At 41.1% G+C, this 21,963-nt stretch overlaps 1 protein-coding gene across 1 annotated transcript; it reads right to left on the reverse strand.

The window, feature by feature from the left end:
* Nucleotides 1–3,640: 3,640 nt before the first annotated feature.
* Nucleotides 3,641–21,243, reverse strand: slc25a37 (solute carrier family 25 member 37). The gene is made up of 4 exons (XM_066644173.1): nucleotides 20,983–21,243; nucleotides 10,556–10,784; nucleotides 10,403–10,459; nucleotides 3,641–9,838 (listed from the first exon to the last, which is right to left on the reverse strand). The coding sequence occupies exons 1-4, from the start codon at nucleotides 21,154–21,156 to the stop codon at nucleotides 9,291–9,293; spliced, it is 1,008 nt and encodes a 335-aa protein (XP_066500270.1). The 5' UTR covers nucleotides 21,157–21,243; the 3' UTR covers nucleotides 3,641–9,290.
* Between the last annotated feature and the right edge of the window lie 720 nt (nucleotides 21,244–21,963).

The raw sequence follows: 21,963 nt of genomic DNA on the forward strand, positions 1-21,963 counted from the left end.
GTGTTCTCTCTGTGTCTGTGTGGGTTTCTTCCGGGTGACTGTCTGTGAGGAGTGTGGTGTGTTCTCCCTGTGTCTGTGTGGGTTTCTTCCCACTGTCCAAAAACACACGTTGGTAGGTGGATTGGTGACTCAAAAGTGTCCGTAGTTGTGAGTGAATGTGTGAGTGTGTGTTACCCTGTGAAGGACTGGCGCCCCCTCCAGGGTGTATTCCCGCTTTGCGCCCAATGATTCCAGGTAGGCTCTGGACCCACCGCGACCCTGAACTGGATAATCGCTTACAGGCAATGAATGAATGAACCTACAAACGTGTTTTTTGGAAATTGGAGCACACAGAAGAAACCCACACAGACACAGGGAGAACACACCAATCTCCTGTTAGACAGAAGGTGTTTGGGAGCTGACAGCGTTTCCTTCCCGGAAGAGTGGTAGAAAAGAAATGTCAGATGAGCAGGTCATTCCTGAGTGTATTTCGGTCAGAGTTCATGTGCAGTTCATATCAGTGTGTGGAGAGAATGGTTCCACCTCTTTGACGTTATCGTCAGCTGGAATCTGATTGGCTCTTAAGATTGGCCGCTCACAGTGTAGTCTGAAGGCCACCATGGCCTCCATTGAGACGCAGCAGAACAAAGGCAAAGTGTTTCTCAATACCTTGAGCATGAGGAACTGATTTGGGAAGAAACTTCTGACCATAGTAGAGTCCAAGAAGACGACAAGTAGAGGACACACCTTAAAGGGACTCTACTATGTAAAATGCTTACCTTAAAATACCAGCTTCAAATTCATTGTGATGGTCCATTGATCTGAAATAGAGAGAATAGAGCTTCTGATGTGGTTAGTCTGGGCCCAGCACTGCAGAAACTGCACTATGGAACTTTCGGAGAGGAGGGTAGGAAACTACCCCATCCCAAAAGCTTGTTCTTACCTTGTGTTACTTTAAAGCAATGTCTTGAGATGCAAGTAACAGCAAAATTATTCTCAGTTCAAAGGTATCAACAGTGTTTCCTCCTTTGTAGAACAATGCTGTGACGAGTTGATTGCATTCAGCCACATGAGCATTAGTGAGATCAGGTGTTGATGCTGGATGAGTTCTTAAGCTCATCCTCATGGTATTTGATTGACGCCCCCAACACTCCAGAGAACACAGCTCCACAAGTTTACAACCCAGTCCTGGTGGGCTTTGTACTCTTCTAGACAACACTTCTTCTCCTTTAACATCCATGACTGAAGTGCCTTTGAACAAAGCACCTAACCACTGTGTGGCCCCCGTGTGTGTGTGTGTGTGTGTGGCCAGTGCTACAGATGGGTTACGAAAATTTCATTGTACTCCCTTGCAATGCCAATTAAAACACATTTTACATAATAGAAGTAAACGTAGCAAGACGTTGTCTTAGTAATTTTCGGCCATTTCTATTGGTCGATTAAAGTGTCCTGTAAAGTGTGGCAGAAACATTTTAAATGATGTGTCAAAACCAAAAGCTAACAAAACAACAATGGAGATATAACAATGGAGGTCTTGTTCTGGAAATAATACCATTCTGGGCGCAATATTAGGTCTAATACTGTGTAACTATTCTAGGCATAAGTCACAAGGATGTACGGTATATTATTATTGACCTTTCTGGCCTTTTGACAGACCGCTAGAGGGATGCTGAAGAATACAGGATTTGTGAGTCATGGAGGCTCTATGTGTGATCTGAGGCTTTCCCATGGGCCTTATCTTTAATCCAGGGCCCACAAAGTAGAGGGTGATCCAGAGCTGATAGTGTGATTGCAGAGGGACATTATAAGGAGGCCTTGGTTAGAGGACGATGGAAGTATCTGCCTTTATAACCACCCAGATAAACAACCGAGCATCTCATCAGACAAGAAACAACAACAACAACAAACAAAAGGCAGAGCGGTGTGTGGGGAGGGTGTACGTGTCCCGGGACACGTTCTTGAACCTCGGCTCTGAGAGACTTTTATTATGGGTTATTGAAGCGTATAAGGTCAGCAGGTATAAAGAAAGATGAAGCTCTGGGCTAAACTGTACCATTACTGTACTATTGCTGCCATAACAAAGCCGTATATCCCCAAAACGGCAACGTTACAGAGGAAAGAAAGAAAGAAAAGCATTCTTTTTCATGTAATTCAGTGTATTACGTTTTTGATCTGTCTATAAAACCCCTTTACATCTAAGGTCTTTGTGTATTGGTGGTTAAAAAGCTGATTATTGGAATGATATTAGTCAGCAATAAAAGACCACAGAGGTGTATCCCAGTAGATATGAGCGGCTCACTATATTTCTGTACGTTATATGAGTCCTGCTCTGGGTCATTAGTCTGATGTGTCGCTACTTCTATCGTCTTTTTAGGTCCCAAAAGGACAGTTAAAAGCCCAATAAGGATCACGGCACCTATTTCTAGTCTTTGGCGCCCTCTAGCAGTTTCACATAATACAAGCTGGTGTTATCTCTGCAGGCCGGAGGAACATGTATAAATATATAATAAATATGAAACTAACGTGAGAATATATTTACTATTAATTTACTCTTGTATTTATGAACTGCTCATTTTGGTCATTCAAGGAACAGAGAACACGATCATTATGATTTATAGCCCATTTTAAAAATGATTCATTCATTATCTGTAAGCGCTTATCCAGTTCAGGGTCGCGGTGGGTCCAGAGCCTACCTGGAATCATTGGGCGCAAGGCAACACACTTACACCTATGGACACTTGAGTCGCCAATCCACCTACCAACGTGTGTTTTTGGACTGTGGGAGGAAACCGGAGCACCCGGAGGAAACCCACGCAGACACAGGGAGAACACACCACACTCCTCACAGACAGTCACCCAGAGGAAACCCACGCAGACACAGGGAGAACACACCACACTCCTCACAGACAGTCACCCGGAGGAAACTCACGCAGACACAGGGAGAACACACCACACTCCTCAAAGACACAGGGAGAACACACCAAACTCCTCACAGTCACCCGGAGGAAACCCACGCGGACACAGGGAGAACACACCACACTTCTCACAGACAGTCACCACAGATCCCTTCCCAGTAAACAAGGAACGTCCCTGGACGTTCAAAATAGGTCTAAACGTAGTCTGTCCGTCAAGGACATATTTTAAACGTCAATGGACGTCCAAATTCAATCTTAAGTTAGTTAAGTGGTAACCAATCGATAACGTCAGTGGACGTCCAAAATGCGTTTTATACAAGTAATTTATTTCGGGACCAATTAATAACGTCAATGGACGTCCAATAGTCGTCTTTACAATGTCTGTGTTTGGACGTCTTTTCAACCTTAAGAGAACGTTGATTAGACGGCAGTCATTACGTTATTTCAACGTTGAATCAACGGCTAAATGTTTACTGGATGGAGCTGTGTGACTGCGACACTACCTGCTGCTCCACCGTACCGCCCCATTTTAAAAATATATCCCTGAAATAGCTTTGGAGTAGTTTAAAAATTGTGTGGTCACAAAAAAATGAGAAATTTAATAGAGCTTAGTGACCATGACCCACCACCCTGAGAAATATCAATGTCAGAGAATATTCTAGATTAGATTTATGTAGTGAAAAGAAGTCAACGAAGGAATGAGTACAATACATTTTTTTACAATAACTTTTTATTTCAGCTCCAGTGTTACAAACTGTAGCAGCATTTTTCACATATCAACAAACATTTTTCCATCTAAATAATTTTCTCCATTGTAATGCATCTTTAGTACTCTAGATGGCACTCTGTGTTCAATGCTCGTCTGGTTTTGTGCGCAGAGAACGCAGCGGTGGTAAATATTTGTAGTTATAATTCCTCAGTGTTAAAAATGTGGGTGTTTTGGAGGAGACGGGGGGAGACAGGTGGTGACCCCGATGAATTCCTAACAACATGGTGAAAAATAAATTAAACGGAGACATACAATAAGCTGTGACTTGTATTTTCCTACAGCAAACAGCACAGTGATGTTTCCACAGTGAAATAAGAAGAGAATCGCAATGATAAACGCAACAAAGCAATCAGCGCAGACGTAAAGATCTAGAGTAAGGGTCAGGTTCGGTGCAGTTATAGACAATAAATAAAGTGTAAGATATTCTTTCAGAAATGGTTTGGTGAAAATTCAAATGTACAGGTGCTGGTCATAAAATAAGAATATCATAAAAAAGTTTATTTATTTCATTAATTCGATTAAAAAAGTGAAACATATACTCATTCATTACACACAGAGTGATATATTTCAAGCGTTTATTTCTTTTAATTTGATGATTATAACAACCCGGTCTCACACCTACTCATGATATAGTCAATTCGTGACGTTGTCGCATATTTTCGACATTTTATGCGACAATATCACAATCGTAAGTGAATGGGTAGTTACGATAGAAACACTCATATCCGTGCGCCGTGTTATACGACAGTAACACGACAACTCTTCCTCATTATGACGTCATTACCATCCGTTAATACCACTCTTATTTTTATTTACGGAAAATATAACCTTACTAATTCATTATTTGCTAAAATATCGAAGCAAATAATGGCTAGAGAAATGTCCTTTTCAGTATTAACCTTCTGAAAATTAGTAAAAATAACATTAAGTGAAAGAAATGTTTTGGTTCGAGTTAAAGCTAAAGTACACCACCAATAATAAGCATTGCTTAGGGGAAGAAGTATAATAGAGGTAGTTATTTCAACAAAGGCATAAAGTATTTTATTATGTAATTCGCTTTTTCTATCTTATGAGTCATGACGCCTGTAATGAGGAAGAGGTTTCGTGTTACTATTGCATAGTGTTTGTGTGGTAATTACTCATACACTTCTGATTGTGATATTGTCGCATAAAATGTCGGAAAAATACGACTATGTTACGAATTGCAGTCTCCTATATATGAGTAGGTGTGAGACTGGGTTGTAAATAAACCAAGACATGGTAGTGCCCACATTTTGCGTCTTGGCTAACAAACAAACATGGTAGCTACAAGGATTTGTAATCTTGCTTCAGACATTAATAAACTAAAATGGCTGCCCACAGCATTCAGCTACACACAAGGTGATGACTTGAGTACCCTTAACTACCGCACTAAGACTGTGTGAGCTAAACCATGTTCAGGTCTTCATTAAACAGGCGACAAAATATCTTCAGCGCTAAAAATTCTTTCAATACTCACAAAACTTAAGCTGTTCTAACTTCAGTTTCTCCGCAGTTACATTTCTGTAACAGGCCGTGAACAAAAATTCTCACCTCCTAGCTTCAATGCTAGGAGTGCTAGCTGGCAATGAAAAAATATAGACATTTACCGTGTCCTGGCGTCAAGGTTTAGCTGAAAACTGTAAACCTGATTTCTCACCAAACCATTTTAAATTCCTTCTGAATCGCTTGTTACATGAGCTAAGAAGCGATCAGTACTAGAGCAGGGCATCACAGCCACTGGGCACTTAATACAGGCTCAAGCAAACACACATAAAACACACATAAAGGCAATTTAATTTTCCCATTTCAGGAAAATGATTCAGAGCTATTGCTTAAAACATCCTTAAAAGAATAGTTCAGTCAAAGAATATATAATTAAACATTAATAAAGTGGCTAACATTTAAATGAACATCAGTAGCATTAGGCAAACTAGGTCAAAGTGATTAGCGGCTACTACTGTCAGCCAAGTTAGCGTGTTTGGTTCTTTTTAAGATAGCATTACAAAACAAATACTTTATTTTTTCGGTTTTAAAAGTGGCATTTCTTTTTCTTATTAAAGCTATACTTTAAGTCAGTAAGCAGTGGACCATATCTTTGGGTTTCTGAGCACTAGAGCAGATATAGAGCTTCAATGCTAGTGAAAAGCAACAGCGAGCGAAACACTAAACCAGTGTTTTTAATCACAAGGCAAACAAACAAAAAAAAAAATCTCAGATTCATGGATTCCAGTGGAATCTGGAATTGTGTTTGAGACGTCTGAACCACTTGTGGACAGAAGTCTGAGAAAAGGGCTGCAATGGGAACAGGAAGTGGACAGAGGAAAGACAAGTCTGCCAACTTCATCTACAAAACTACTGCTAAACCTCTCAAGAGGAAGGGCATACCTGTTAGTTTCCCATAAAAGTCATGGGAAAAAAGCTGCATAGATCAAAGAAACACATCAGATACAGCCTGTCCCAAAAGTGAATGGAATGACTGTATCATGGTGTGAAAAATGTTAAAGTTTCTGACCTGCTACATGGTCAGTTTGAGACAAATGTCTTGATTAAACTATGTATACATAGACTATAAAAAAAGTAAGTAAATTCAAAGATATATATATATATAAAAAAAAAACAACAACAGGAACTGATCAAACTATTATTTGCCCAATAAAATCTGTTGATATTAAACATCCCTGGCATTATCAATGACAAAAACACCACAAATTAATTCTGTAAATTGGTACTGTAATGAAATTTTAAATTTGGGCCCTAATTAAAATTCATTTGGTGAGTGAGTTTGTTATTAGACAAACTGTTGATTCCCCAACCGGGACCAGAATACAAACATGCTCTAAAATAAGAGCTAAAAATTCATAAAATAAACACAAAGCTGCCAGTGCTGACACCTCTCAGATATAAATGTACATTATTTACAATACTACACTTCCACAGACTTTATATAGTTGTGCGTGATCTCAGTGCAAAGCACTCAATGCCCAAGAGACAAACTCTCAAGCCAAGTAGACATCCATTACGAATGGGACAATGGATCTAGATCCAGGATCTAGAGACACAGGCTTCGGAATAAGGAGAAAAATCATTTTTGTTGCACTGCATATACACAAACAGGTTTTGTACCTTGTTATGGAGTGTGATATGAAAATGTAATCCAAGGTTTTTAAAGTTAGATATACTTTGGGAAAGCCACACTTTTTTGGGACCCATTTCTCAGACATAGATTAAGCCTAGAATTGGACTAGGCCACAGTGCACAACATGGAGCACCACTGAAATTTCTATAAATTCTAGGCTTGGGCCTTGAATCAAGATCTGAGAAATGTAATGTAACATATGGGAATGGGTCACAGTGTAAAGTGTAGAACACCACAACACAAAGCACAGTGCTGTAGGTTTTGGAACAAGTGTATACGACAACATCTTTAGAGTTTCTGAAACATATAATCATCACTTTCAGAAGTAAATTAACCTGCTGTTAAGTTTAAGATTTATGCCAAGATCCAGTTCCCTCTTAAATATTCATGAGTTAAAACAATATTTTAAAAATACATACAAAAATGTAAAAAGGCCACAGTTTATGACAAACTTTTGAGTTATTTCACCCAGGAATTAAGATATCGTTCTTCTTTGGACCCGTGAGATGCTATATGTTGGTCATGGGAACAAACGCCTCACTCTAACTTCCGTATTTATCACGCAGCAGAAATGGAGAAAGTGTTGTCTTAAGAAAAAAAAAAATAAAACCTTCCTGGTACTATGTTAAAATAAGACTATATTTTCAAAGGTTTTTAAAGGGTTTAAAATCTGCTTATTAAACGAATATTAACTAGGTTGTAAACAGTTAAACGTGTTAGCTTGTGAGGAAGCCAATAGGCTTAACGTCGACAAATTAAGGTCAGTATCTGACAAGATCTGAGGTTGTAGATAGATGTGGGTTCACTATCTGGCAAAGAACGGGTCACTGTTGCTCTGTCTATCCGCGTTGTAACTCGTTACTATTAAATTATATTTATATTTCAAATATAATAAATAAACAGATTTGAAACCATGTATAAACCATTATAAGATGTACGTCTTATTCTAAAGTGGTACCTATTTCCTATATCTAATCTATAAAACACACAAGCAAAGCTAAACTGCAATTGTTTCCAGAGATGGGAAGGATGTGCCGCTGGGTCGGACTCCAAGAGGCACCCCTATTGGTCAATCGTAAATTTCAACACCAAAGCACGTCCTAAAACAACGGTTGACTTAACATAAAGATTTCAATAAAATACCGGTGGTACAAAGCTGGTCTGGTTGTCCAACTGAATTGGACCCAAGTGTGGCCTTTTAGCTCAAGTTTGCATTTCCCCTCTTTCGGGAAGGGCATTTTTGCTTGTGCGGAGTTGTATACTTTTAATGTCTAAATATATTTCCAGCTTGTAACAGCAATTAATGCTTACAAATAAATAAATATTTCATCTGACAAACACAACCAAATACACGATGAGAGGAGATGTGCTTAACCCATCACGAGCAGATGTTTACATTCTTCTTTTCCGTTTTTAGAATTATACACCAAGTGTACTGAGGAAAATGGAGGCCAATATTTTACACACAGAAAGGGACAAAGACAAACGGGACTGGTCTTCATATCTTCTCTCTGTGTAGAGCCGATTCTATCCAGTGTGCCTTAACCAGACACCTCTGGAGCTGGCACTGTCTTCAAACTTCAGCCTTAACTCAAAGTGGTCCCCAAACCAGTTCCTGGAGTGTTCTTGTCCTGCACATTTTAGTGTTTTCCTGGCTCAGTTAAATCCCACTTTAACTCAGAAAAGGTCAACCAACTGACTTATCCACACAAGGGATGTGCATTCCAATTAAAACATCTGCCACTGCCCAAATGATACGGCAACACTGAGAAATCAGAACAACATATTGAGCTAATGAGCATGTATTCTCTTCTAGGGGTTATTCTCTTCTCAGTGGATGGGCCAACCTGAGTTTGTTAGGGATATATTTATATATTTCCGAACTTAGCTTCCATCAGCTGGATTAGTCAGCTCTCTCTTTAGCAAAGATCTGGGACCTCAAAGTACCCATGCTCATCCCTAATTCATACTCCACCCATTCTTTTGTTGTAAAAATGGTGGAGAAGTCTGAGTAACTTCAGCAACACTACAGAAGCTTGTTGTGTGTTCACATAGCTAGCCAGCATGGCTTTAAATTTAAACCAGTGAGCTTTCTAGCTTTCTGCTTAACTTGTCCATCAGGGTTTTAGGGTTTATCCCTTAAAACATCTGCAAGAAAACACCTTGTGTATCTTAAGGGTGCGGCCTTTGAAACGTACACAGAAGTAATTTAACTTGAAAGCAACAGCAGACTCCTATTTTGGCAAAAACAAGTGTGTCTCAGTGTCTCTTTGTGTAACATAGGATTTTCGCTAGTGTTGCCTGGTTTGTCCAATTTCACAACAATAGCTCCAAAACACACCTGTGGGCAGAGTATGGATAAGTCAGTATAAGCTGAATAGAGGTTGGATGAATCAGGTATGCCAGAGCAGGGAGAAAATAAGCAGGACAGAGTACTCCAGTGTTAGGATCAGGAACCGCTGCTTTAGCCTCATGTTGTTCCGGTCTTTTCGGCCATTTTCGACAGCTCCAGACCGTGCTGTTCGTGCTGGGTCAGGAAGTATTTGAAAAACTCATAAACTGACCACGCAATGGCCGTGGAGGGCATCTGATAGATGACTCTCGCCCTCACACCCTTGAAGAAAGCCGGCAGGCCACCCAGCCGGTAGACCGTCCTGAAAGCGTTGGCCATGCCCGAGAGGTGCCCGCTCACGTGTGCCGAGCTGAGAGCCACGTTCTCCTGCGTGTTGAGGAGCGTTTTGCACACATCCAGCGGCGTGGTGACCGCAGCAGACACAGCGCCGGCTGCGGCCCCTGAGAGGATGTGCGTCCCAGGCCAGTACTGCCGCTGAGGGTTCAGCCGCTCCTGCATGAACTCATATGTGATGAAGTGTACAGCCTGGAAGGGAATGTTCATGGTGAGCTGCGTGCTGTAGCTGCGGTAGAAAGCAGCGAGGCCCTCCTTACGGCTGATCGTCAGCACGCAGTCCCACAGGCCTCGGTATGGAGAGTTATACATCTGCATGCGTTGTTTTACCACTGAAGAAAAAAAAAGCAAAATGAGAAATAAGCAAAATTGAAACAAAATGGATATATAAACACCACCCATGACATTTGGAAAAGCGCCTATAATCGCCTGGTGAATTACTGCACCAGGTTAAACAGGTTGGTTTTGTTACTGCAAAAAACCTCAGTCCTGATTGGCTCCTCTAAACTGAGCCTTACTCAAAAAGCAGTTAACACTGAAACTCATTGAATAAACTTGTTAATTTAACATTGGACACAACTTCAGACCTTTCTTTTCCATGTCTGGTTTCTTTATAAAGCTGATATGAGGCATTTGATTAATTTTGACATCCAGGAACAGCGTGGCTTTGAATTCCCTATATTTCAAACAACTGCTACAGGTGACCTGACAACTGTGATCAATTCTGCTGCACTATGAAAAACGTTTCTGATGCTGTTTTCCATATATGGACTGAGGAGAAATTAATATGCTTTCATCTGTTGTACAAATGTTCACATTTCAATACGTTAAAAAAATCAGTTTACCCCTGATATTATTAACATTCTCTCTATGAAAATAAATGCTCTGTGAAATACCTTCAGCAGGATTCATGACTGCATCATGGAGGACAGTGGCTACACTTCCAGCGAGCCCTGAAAGAGAACGAATGATTAAAAGAAAACTAAAGCACTGAGGCCCTTCGTGTTAGTAATGCTCTTATTCACCGTCATCACGTCAGTCATACGTACCGTTGGCGATGTGGCTGTTGCCTCCGTTCTGAATGACATCGCTGAGGCTGAGTTTGATTCGCTCGTAGCATGCGAAGTAAAGGGCGTGTGCAGGTCCGGCCCCAATCACAGTGATGTTGAGACCCCTGAGGGGCCGTAAAAGACCCTCGGTTCTGACAATCCTCCGCAGGGCTTCATACACACTCCTGTATTGAGCCTTCGGGTCCGGTTGTAAACTCTGCATACGTGTCTGTGGAGAAGACAAAAACAGTTACAAACATGTTATAGCAGTTTTAACTGAATTAGAGTTAAGGCTTGACATTACTTTCATTTCTGCACAGATAAAAAAATCCATAGTTAAAATGTATTAATTTAAATTTGAAAGACTATAAATTTTCAAACAAGTATTTACACAGTTTCCCACCAGTTCCCAACCCCTAACAATGTATTTACCATCACCCAATGCTACCAAGTTAAGAAGGTGAAGGCATGCACAATTCAGACATGTGACACCAGCCACTGCATTTTTTCCCAAACTGGGAGGTCAACAGACTTGGAGGAGAACAATAGCTGCCAATAATTTTATGTCAGCTAACATTAGATGGGGGACCACTGCAGACATGTGTTCTTTCTTGGGCTACAAACCACAGACGACTATGAAATAAATGGTGGTCTTGCATCATTCACGAGCACACAATCTGAAATTCTCACAGTTTCTCCAAAGGTTATACTAAGTTACTAGTGAGAAGTTTATTATATTTATATATCACAACATCATCAAACAACTACTGGTCAAGAAATGACATGTCCCCGAGGAGCAAACAACACTACAATTAATGGAAAATATACACATGCTTTTTTTATTTTTAAGTATTTTGGGAAAAACCACACTCCCATTTCCTGCTGAGAGACAGCGTCTTTGAGGGTGGGCAGCTTTTGCTGAATTCAAATATTTAAAACTCAAATGTCCATTCATTCCAACAAAAAAAAACATTTTATTGTTAATGAAACAAGAGGAAGGAAACAGAGTCAACATGCAGAGGGAGATAGAGGCGGTCCATCTCTACGCCTGCACCACATTCGACTGCCGATATAAAAACATGCTTTGTGATGTGTGAAGGATTTGGCATGAGGGTGGATGACAAAGGTTGCAGAGAACAGTCCAGTCCAGGGCTAAAAACGACAAACACTGATGAGACAAATGGGCACAGACAGCTGATACACTTACTCAAACCCCAAATTAGCCTCTCGGAGAATAACACTGGAGGTTACCTCTTAATTTTACGTGACAGACATGAGACAAAAGCTTGGACGTTTTCTTGTCTTCAAAGTGTGGACGTTGTTGATCGGGGCTAGACAGTAATGCATGTCAATTCTTTTATGCAAAAGCAGTGAGGAGTTACTGAGTTCAACTGTGTATTCCAGTCCACCGTAAAAACGCAGACTTCAAACCTTTCTGTCTAGTAGCCAACGCCAAGTCTGAGTCCCTGACTCTTGTTTCAGTACATAAATAAATCAAATCAAAAGATCATGGTCAAGACTGGGACAACAGAACAAAGATAAACAAAAACAATATCCTAAATTATACATTCATTATCTGTAAGCGCTTATCCAGTTCAGGGTCACAGTGGGTCCAGAGCCTACCTGGAATCATTGGGTGCAAGGCGGGAATACACCCTGGAGGGGGCGCCAGTCCTTCACAGGGCAACACAGACACACACACACACATTCAGTCACACACTCACACCTACGGACACTTTTGAGTCGCCAATCCACCTACCAACGTATTTTTTTTATTTATAGGCCCCTGTAGCTGTGTGACTGCAACACCACCTGCTGCGTCACCATGCCGCCCCTAAATTAAACACAATTTCTACAATGATGATGGCACAATGAAAAAACTTTCTGTCGTGAAAAGCACTATATAAATAAAATTGATTGACTCAAACCCATACGGCTCAGCCCTGGTCTTAAAGTGTGAATGCAACTGTGGCAAACCCAAATTACAGATTACAAGAGTAGGTTTACAAATAACACTCTGCCTGCCTTCTAGCAATCCAGACAATTACAGTAAAGAAAACTAAGACAGCGTTTTCTCCCTTCTGTAATTATAAATAAATTTAACCACAGGTAAACATTAAAACAGCCCCTGTAAAGCAAGATAAGCTAACCACAACCACTTCCCCATTGTCGTCGTCTTTATTCCCCTAATTCCCCATTATTTGTAGCTTCTGCTACCTGATGTCTGAGCTTACAGTTCTACAACTGATCTGCGCAGTCCTACTGCATTCCTACTGCACTCCTAAACCATTAATAAACACAGAGTTGTGGTTATGATAATTACTGTAGGTGGGATGTTTGTTGGCAAACTGCAGACACGAGGCTGAAGTGTGAATAACCACTAAAAGTTTGAGAACACAGTGACTTCTTTTTCTGTACTCCCTGGAAATGCTGTGTTTACATCGTAAACACCAATTAAAAAAAAGTAAATGCATTAAGAAGTCCCTGAATAGCTAAAGGTCTCAAACTTTTAGTGGGCAGTTTATGGAACTAGCCACTTAGCACTCACTGTGGAGAATGTGTGTCAGTAGGTGTTGGTGTCAACAGGTAGAAATAGTAAAGTAACACGGACCAGACCTGTGCCTTGACCTGGAATGGACTATTGCCCAGATATGTGTGTGTGTGTGTGTGTTGGAAAGATGCCTAGGCTCCAGGCTTGCCAGCCTTCATTCCGTGATTAACTAAGCGTGGCCTCATCTCTACTACTCCAATGTCTGAAGCCCTAAAGGTTGTGTCCAAAGACTTAAGACATTATTTCTGCTCTACCTTTCTAAACAAAGTGGTTCATATCATAAATCATAATGGGCTCATCTTTCACAAACCCTCCCAAACAGAAGGCCTTGGACCGTTCCTTTATTCTGGTCAGTTAATACTAAGCTTTTGTGTTTCCTGGCTGCTAGTGACACAGCAGCTTACTCTCCATGTGACAAACACAGCAGTTGTTTCAAGCCAGGGGAAGGATCCCTTTTCATTGGTAACCACTTTCATAAGTAACCAATATTAGAACTGTCCAGCCAGGTGACTGCAGGAGGCTTACAGGGCTTGCTGTTAATGTTAATCACATTTGGCCATAAATATAATATAAATATAATATACAGACAGTATAAGACCAGTCTGGGCAAATAGATATTCTTATATTAACCTGTATTTGCCTCAAACTAACTACAGAAAATGTATCCTATTCACTGTATTTTCACATAAATATGATTCCAAAATTACAACTGCACTTGTCTCATTAAAAACCCCATCGGCAGATTGTGTAACATTAGTGACAATTCTAGCAGTTAATACTAAACCAAACACTAACAGCAAGACTGCAATTATTCTTACTTATCACCATGAGTAAGCAAACACTGTCCAGGAAGTTGTTAGGAAAAAAAAACACTTCTCCACGTCATCACACAATTATAAGCTTGTTACAAAAGCTGTGCTATTTTTATTATTATTGGTCCAGATTAGGGAATGTGTTCCTGAAATACTGAATGTGTCTTTAAAAGGAATAAAAGCTACTCAGCAAACCACAGAGTAAAAATTATACATATCTCACTTATGAGCCAAGTCAAACACACACACACTGCACAGTGGCACCTATGAAATTTGAATGTCGAAAGATAATGTGTGATTCAACAGGACCACTGATGCAATGCTGTCTCGATGCCAACAGTGCACAAGGAGAAGTACGCAACTTTGTGTCCAAGACGAGTCAAAAGACAGACGCACGCAAAAAAACAAAACCGCATTATACAGAATTGTCAAAGTTACACCAATCAGCAAATAAACTAGCGGTGTATTGACCATCATAAACCAAGAGCTCTAAAGAAGAGGAACTCTGCCCAATCCACACTTTACATATAAATGTGTCAATCCTCTTTTTTTTTTAGAAAGTGGTGCAAGTCTTTACTAAGAACTGGCAAAAGGGGCTTTAGTGTCTAGACGGGAATTATGAAGGTAAAGCAAGCAGCCAATAACGTGGGTAGAGGATTCAGTGTTTACTTTAAACAAGGCTTCAGTACTGCACTATGAAATTGGCCTTTTCTCTGGTTTAAAATCTATTAATGAAGTATTAATGAAGAACTGTCCTTTAGCCGTTTGACTTCTGATCTACCAGGACCTCTATCTAAAACCGCTTATGGAAACAGGCCCGGCACAGTCAGAGTTAAAATTCAACCACCTACAGCAGAGGTCAGGGTCTTGCTCATGAAGGCCATAGACTGAAGCTGGCTCTGTAGAGCTGCCCTTCATGTGCGAGAGTGTGATTGAAGCCAGTGTGTCACACACACACCTCTGGTTAAGTAAGATAAAAGACTCACACCCTCGCCCAGCCCTGTTACTCCTCGTATCTCTCCAACTGGCTGAATACATGCTCCACAGCCTGAAGCTTATACAGTAGTGTCATGGAATTACATATAAGTAGTTCCTTGTGTAGCTGTATGATGAGAAATATGCAGTGTCTGATTTGTTATTTGTTATTGCTTTACAACTGAAAACAAACAGTACAGGAAATAGTCTTCACTGTAACAAACCTGGCATAACTATTTTAAATTCTTTACTAAAACAGCTTACTGCAAATTAAATAAACTAGGAAGCCTTTTAAAGCATATGATACACAGCATGGGAAAAAAAACGGACACTTTTGAGTCGCCAATACACCTACCAACGTGTGTGTTTGGACTGTGGGAGGAAACCGGAACACCCGGAGGAAACCCACACAGACACAGAGAGAACACACCACACTCCTCACAGACAGTCACCTGGAGGAAACCCACGCAGACACGGGGAGAACACACCACACTCCTCACAGACAGTCACCCGGAGGAAACCCACGCAGACACAGGGAGAACACACCACACTCCTCACAGACAGAGATTCATTAATTGTGTAATCAAGTACCAAATTTAATCAGCCAACCTTTCAGACCCGATTTGAAAAGAACCTGAAGGGTCAGTCTTATTCCTCCACAGACTCCTGTAAGTTACCTATAGCTTATACTTTACAAGCCCTTGAGTAGTGTGTCACAGTGATAGCCTACGTTCCTGGAGGAAAGGAGTTCATTTGCTTCTTTTTGTTTAAATCCGCACCACCTAGCGCTACATAAACAGAAAGTGCGTATGCACAATCAGTCCAATAAGGAAGAGTCTATTTACAGTAACTTGCATCATATGTAATGACACTGAGGAAATAGCTGTGTGGGCTTCACATTTTAAAGGAAAGAGTCTGCATTGGTTCCGAATGGAAAATGACAATCACAAATAAAATGAAGAACGTGGATCACAGGGTGGAACTCTAGTTTGATCTAGTTGCAGTGGAGATTACTTTACTAACACTGGTAACTCCACTGAAACGTACAATCTCAATCAATCCTCAAATTGCATTAAGAGCTGAGAAAGAACTGAGAAACCAATACCAGTATCCAATATAAAAAAAGTGCTCTCAAGAACACTCACTTTGAGATCATTGAAAGCTGAGTCATTTTCTACTGATAGGCCTTTTTCCTTCTTCAAAATAAAACTGATTATTGACAAACTAATTAGACTACTCTTCAAATAATCAATCAACAGTGTTAAAGCCATCACCTTCATATAAATCGGACACACCAGAACCATTCAAACGGAATCGGATGAGAATTAACCATGACATTTTTACTCTGCAAACTGCTTTGTCAACCTCAGACCAATCTGGGCTACTGAAGGAACCTTTAACATACACTTCTAGGCACATGCTCAAAGATAAGTGCCGCATTACCCAGTTTATCATTATTTCCATCATACTGGAATTCCCTGTTTCATTACTCTGTACTTTTACTACCAGCGGGAAACGCTGTCACCATCAAGTTACAACATGCTGTGTTTGTCTTGGCAAGAACTCCCAGTCTAATGCATTTGCCAGCCACCAAGTGCCCCCCCACCCAAAAAAAAAAATCAGGAACAACTTTACAATGAACATCTGCAAACTTCTTGAATGAAACTTTCATGTTTTCCTTGATCTTCTTGTGTGCTATCTTCCACATGACCCCCCCCCCCACACACACACACACACACCCCCAGTGGAGTTTGAACACTGTTTGTTTAAGTTTCTAGCTTGTCCTCTTGCGCCGGACACAAGATGTAAACTCAATGACCCTCCAGTGCTGGCTGCATTAAAATGACAATGAGGGAAATCTGACTGGGGCATGAAAAAAAAAAACCCAGAACTTTCAAAGCTGGCTTTACACAGAACACACAGGCAATACAGGAGAACCTAGTCACCGAACAGGTATCAGCCTGATCTCTTTTTCCTTAAAAGACTGATCTGATTTCCTTCATGGTGGTTATATTTCCAGTGCATGTTTATCAGCGGTGAATATGTTTACCTGCATTACACAGTGCTCCTAAGAGGCTTATCCCTGTTAGTATTGAAATTAATCAATTATCAAAAATACTTCTGGACGCGGAATTTGTATTACACTAAATAATAAGACTTAATAGGTTATTCTTAGTAGCGACAGGTTTAATCCCAAAGCAGATTATGAAACTAATCTAAATAAAGTTTTAAACCTCAGAAAAGAAAGGTCATGTAAGGCCCCTTTCTAAGTATGAAGAAATAAACTTGTATTCTCTTTACAAAAAAGCTAGCACGTCTCAGGCTAAATGATGCCTGGATAAGAATAAATGTGATATGGGTAAGCATAACACATGCACAAACGTGCAGACACTTGAGATGAAGAGCATAATTTCTCCCCTGACAACGTTTTCCCTGCAGACATTACAGATTGCAGTCTTGATGTCCAATTCACACACGTTGAAATGCTTCAAACAGGTCACATTTTTGGCAACAGCTTTCAAAAGCAGCATGAGCACACTTAGCAATAGGCCTGACACAGTAGCCATTTTTGTGATGAATATGTTGTGCCAGAAATAAATGAGATAAACTGAATTTTCACTATTTTAAGACCGGTTTATGCTAGTGATATGAAGATAATATAAATACCATAATAATGCAATTACTAACAATTAATAACGTTCATTCATTATCTGTAAGCGCTTATCCAGTTCAGGGTCGCGGTGGGTCTGGAGCCTACCTGGAATCATTGGGCTCAAGGCGGGAATACCCCATGTAGTGGGCGCCAGTCCTTCGCAGGTTGACACACACTCACACCCATGGACAGTTTTAAGCAGCCAATTCATGTACTAACGTGTGTTTTTGGACCATGGGAGGAAACTGGAGCACCCGGAGGAAACCTACGCAGACATGGGGAGAACACATCACACTCCTCACAGACAGTCACTCGGAGAAAACCCACGCGGACACAGGGAGAACACACCACACTCCTCACAGACAGTCACCCGGAGGAAACCCACACAGACACAGGGAGAACACACCACACTCCTCACAGACAGTCACCCGGAGGAAACCCACGCAGACACAGGGAGAACACACCACACTCCTCACAGACAGTCACCAGGAGGAAACCCACACAGACACAGAGAAAACACACCAAACTCCTCACAGACAGTCACCCAAAGCGGGACTCGAACCCACAACCTCCAGGTCCCTGGGGCTGTGTGACTGTGATGTTATGAATAACACACACACATTCAGTCAGGCACATTAAACTTCCCTAAAGCCAGTAACCAAACACATCAACTGGTAATCGATTACATGTTAAGTTTCATCTTGGGAATAAAAAAAGTATACAGCATAACAATTCAGCAGGAGTTTTAACAGGGCCTTTTTGTATTTCAATGTTGCATCTGAGTTCCAACAAGTTTGTGAATGCCTTAATGCAAATATGCTGCCACAGAGATTAGTGTTTTAATGCCTGATTTGTGTGCTATAGGTAAGAACAACAGTGCATTATCAAATAAACCCTTTTTATCAGCTTCCTTTTTATTTAATTAGTCAGAATGAACATCAATACTTTAAATACGTATGTCTATAAAAGTGTATTCCTATAGAATTCTGATAAAGCATCTAGGAATTCATAAAAGCAGGTTTGGTCCTGACAAATCCAAAGAACTGTTTGATTACTACATTTCTAATACACTTTCTAACAGACAGCACAACAGTGACAAGTCCAATTCCAATCCCAGGACTTACTATCTGATCCTTGCATATAATCGCCCACTCTCACTTCCTGTCACTCCTGAACCAAACTGAATACACCATGACCCCGTTTTCCGGGACTCCCTCAAAATGTACACGAACACGTACACACAGCCCAATTAGAGCACCACTTCCTTCCAGGTGAAGTGTAAAGCTGAGCGGTTCATTAAGCGATTGCTTGTGTCTGTGGGGATGTGTGCCGTCCAGACACGTAGCATGAGCCTGTCAAACGTAAAAGTGGCCAGCACAAAAGGGGCGAATGAAACACATTTTGGCAGCCTGGAAGGAAATGGTGACAATAGGCTATGCAAGCTCCTGCTGAACGGCCTCGGAGGCTTGTCTGGCAGCAGGACAGTTCGTTTTCATTTCATGGATGTTGACACTGCTGAGGTTCTGTGACTGGACTGTACAACCAGGAACATTCAAACCCACTTCATTCATAACCTCCGCCTGGGCTACACAGGTCCGATTCTGCGCTCAAACAAAAGGGTAGAGTTACAGCACTGGGGATAGGCCCAGAATTTCCCCTGCGAGAGACGGGGTTCAACACACTGCTCGTGGGTTATCAGACAAGCAAAAGTCTGTGAATGAGCTGTTGTTTTAAGAGCCGGGACTGAGGCTGGTCCGAGGATTAGTGCGCACAAAATACTCTGGCCTTTTCATCATCATCATCACAAGACTGCTTTTACACCCAATACAGCAGACATACAAAAATAAAGCAAGCCTTTTATGAAACCGTTACAAAACAACCACCCACTGCATGACAATGACATCACGTAGCTGAGCAAACTGAGACGAAACAGCGTAAAAAAGCTGTTCTCCTGTCAAGAAAAAAACAGCAAGAAGGAATATTGACTTGTGGATTTGGAAAAATAGGATAAGGGCAAAGTACCCAAAAAAAAAAAGAAGACATTTCTCCTTCTAGACTTCAGTGCAACTTATGAACAACTTTTTGGCAGTGGAAAATAACTATGAACTATATAAACAGATCAATCCTGAAACAAATAATATCTGTCTTTCTGAGCCATTTAATTGTGGGTATAAAATATATTCATTCAGAGTGGATCTGAAACGTCGTTTACACAGAAATTCAGAATTCATAACCCTGCTGATGCCAGGAACCACAAATTGCGGTGCGAACCAAGCAACACATCTTGAGTTTCTTATGTAACGGTGATAACGGATTCATAGCTTTTTACACATTGAATGTGTCACAATGGGTTTTTAAAATACAGAACGCCTCAAACTCGGCTCAGGAAGCAGGCAGCATATTCATAACCTTTTTAAAGCTTTTGGTGAGGCACTTTTATGTATTGAATATCATCTGACATCTGGTTACTATCCCCATTAGTGGTTTTTTTTTTCTATAACGAAGCAGTTTACACCAAATGCCTCTGAATGTGCACAGCTTAACCGTTTCATTACAGAAATATAGCAACAGCAGGGAACTAGCCCTAAAAATAAACCCTAAATAATGCTAAAATGGCCTCCAATCAGTCCTCTGTGGCATGTATAATCAGTGCAAAGATCCTGTTGAGATCTAGCAGTAACTTATCTAATACACCTTGGGTTCACACGAGAAGCTAGGAGCCTTACACTTGAACACACACAATGATGTAAATCTGTAGATTCACAAATGTAAAAGCACATAAATCTCCATTTGAGAGGGTAAATAAAAAAGATGCACTACTGCTTCAGACCTGAAAACCTCCACAGGTCACTGTGCCCTTTTTTTCCCCCCACTGTGAGAGGACAGCTGCACACCATGGGTCTGAAAGGAGGGGGAGCTGTCAAATGGTTGTTAACGAGAACATAATATAGACAATGATAACGAGTTACAGAATCTCAGAACTGCACTTCCAAAGCCCTTGGGCTTCCATGAATCACACAGAGGAGAAGATATTAAACCAAATGCTAAGACTGAACTTTCCTGAACTCGTCTCTGCCCTGGAGAAACTGATAGGAATTGTCCTGCACGGTATGTAGCGAAGCGGAAAGCTCAGGACTGAAAAAAAAAACCCGGTTAAGAACCGGTAATGTGGAACAGCGAGTTATATAGAGTAAATAAAGCCAACTTTCAGTTGAGTGTAAAAGTTTTCGAGTTCTGCTAATGTAGCTGCAGAGCTAGCTAACCCTCACCTTGGCTCGGCTCTATCGTTCCTGCTAAACTAAGTTATTGAAAGCCGTTAAATTCGTTACAATTCAAACCGCGGGGTTAGCTGTGTGCTTCCAGCCGGAGCTCGGGGCTCTCCCCTGGGGCTGGGAGCTGTGGAAAGCCGCGGATTAGGAGCTAACTTAATTCTTACTTTCACGGAGTCCACTGGGTACATGACCGTGTGCTCGAGCACCCCCGCCACGGCGCCCGCGGTCATGTGCGTCGTTAACGACGCGTGCGGCGGAAGACTCTCGTACACATCGTACTCCTCCGTAACGTTCTCGCGCTCCGGCTGCGACATCTCCACCCCGGCTACCAGCTCCATGCGACAGTTCTTTTACTTCTCTCTCTCTCTCGCTCTTTCTGTCAGTCAGTCAGTCTCTCTCTCTCTCTCTCTCTCTCTCTCTCTCTCTCTCTCACTCTCACTCTCTCGGTCCGTTTCGTTGGCTCCACCATGGCCGCGCGCTGCTCACGGCGTCATGACGTCACCACGTCCGCCCTCACCAAGAGGGCGGGTCTCAACAACAAATGGATCCCACCAGCAGCAGCAACGTTAGCATTGCTACTGCTGCTCCACTAATCTATTGATTATTTATAGAGGTTTATTTTATATTAAAATATATATATTTGTCTCCAAAACAGTAATGGAATGCTCTCTTAAGTTTTAATGGAAGAGAATGTAAAACAGAGGATGTTCTTCCAAGTAATGTGGGAGCATTCGTGTTGTATCATATTTTATTTTCCCCTGAGAACAATTTTGTCTGACACCAAAGATGCCCCAGTTTCTCAGAGTCACTGTAAAACTAATGCCCATCTGACATCATTGATTAACCCCTTAGTGTGTGTTGGGTTCCCTTGGATCCTGACAAAAATGGGGTAGTATTCTCAATGTGAAATTTACATTCGAACCAAATAACATAAAATATAAAAGTGACTTACGATATGTAAATCGCAAGCCAGTTTGAACAAGGCGCTGTGCTGGGTTTTATCAATTGTGGAGGTTGTGTACCTGGCATTTTTACCAAACGGAAACAGCAAGATGTGGTAAAATGGATAAAAACCCTGCACTGCACAAACCAATTAAGTTTTTAACGCATTCTGTTCAGTTTTAAAATAAGTAGAATTCCCAGTG

The sequence above is a fragment of the Hoplias malabaricus genome, chromosome 14 (genome assembly GCF_029633855.1).
Source record: "Hoplias malabaricus isolate fHopMal1 chromosome 14, fHopMal1.hap1, whole genome shotgun sequence".
Lineage (NCBI taxonomy): Eukaryota > Metazoa > Chordata > Actinopteri > Characiformes > Erythrinidae > Hoplias > Hoplias malabaricus.

What these genes read in the sequence shown, in the direction of transcription:
- slc25a37 (XM_066644173.1), bottom strand. Translation starts at nt 21,156, where the DNA reads ATGGAGCTGGTAGCCGGGGTGGAGATGTCGCAGCCGGAGCGCGAGAAC. An exon ending in ACCCAGTGGACTCCGTGAAA is followed by an intron (nt 10,785 to 20,982) that starts GTAAGAATTAAG and finishes TCTTCTCCACAG; the next exon opens with ACACGTATGCAGAGTTTACA. An exon ending in CAACAGCCACATCGCCAACG is followed by an intron (nt 10,460 to 10,555) that starts GTACGTATGACT and finishes GTTCTCTTTCAG; the next exon opens with GGCTCGCTGGAAGTGTAGCC.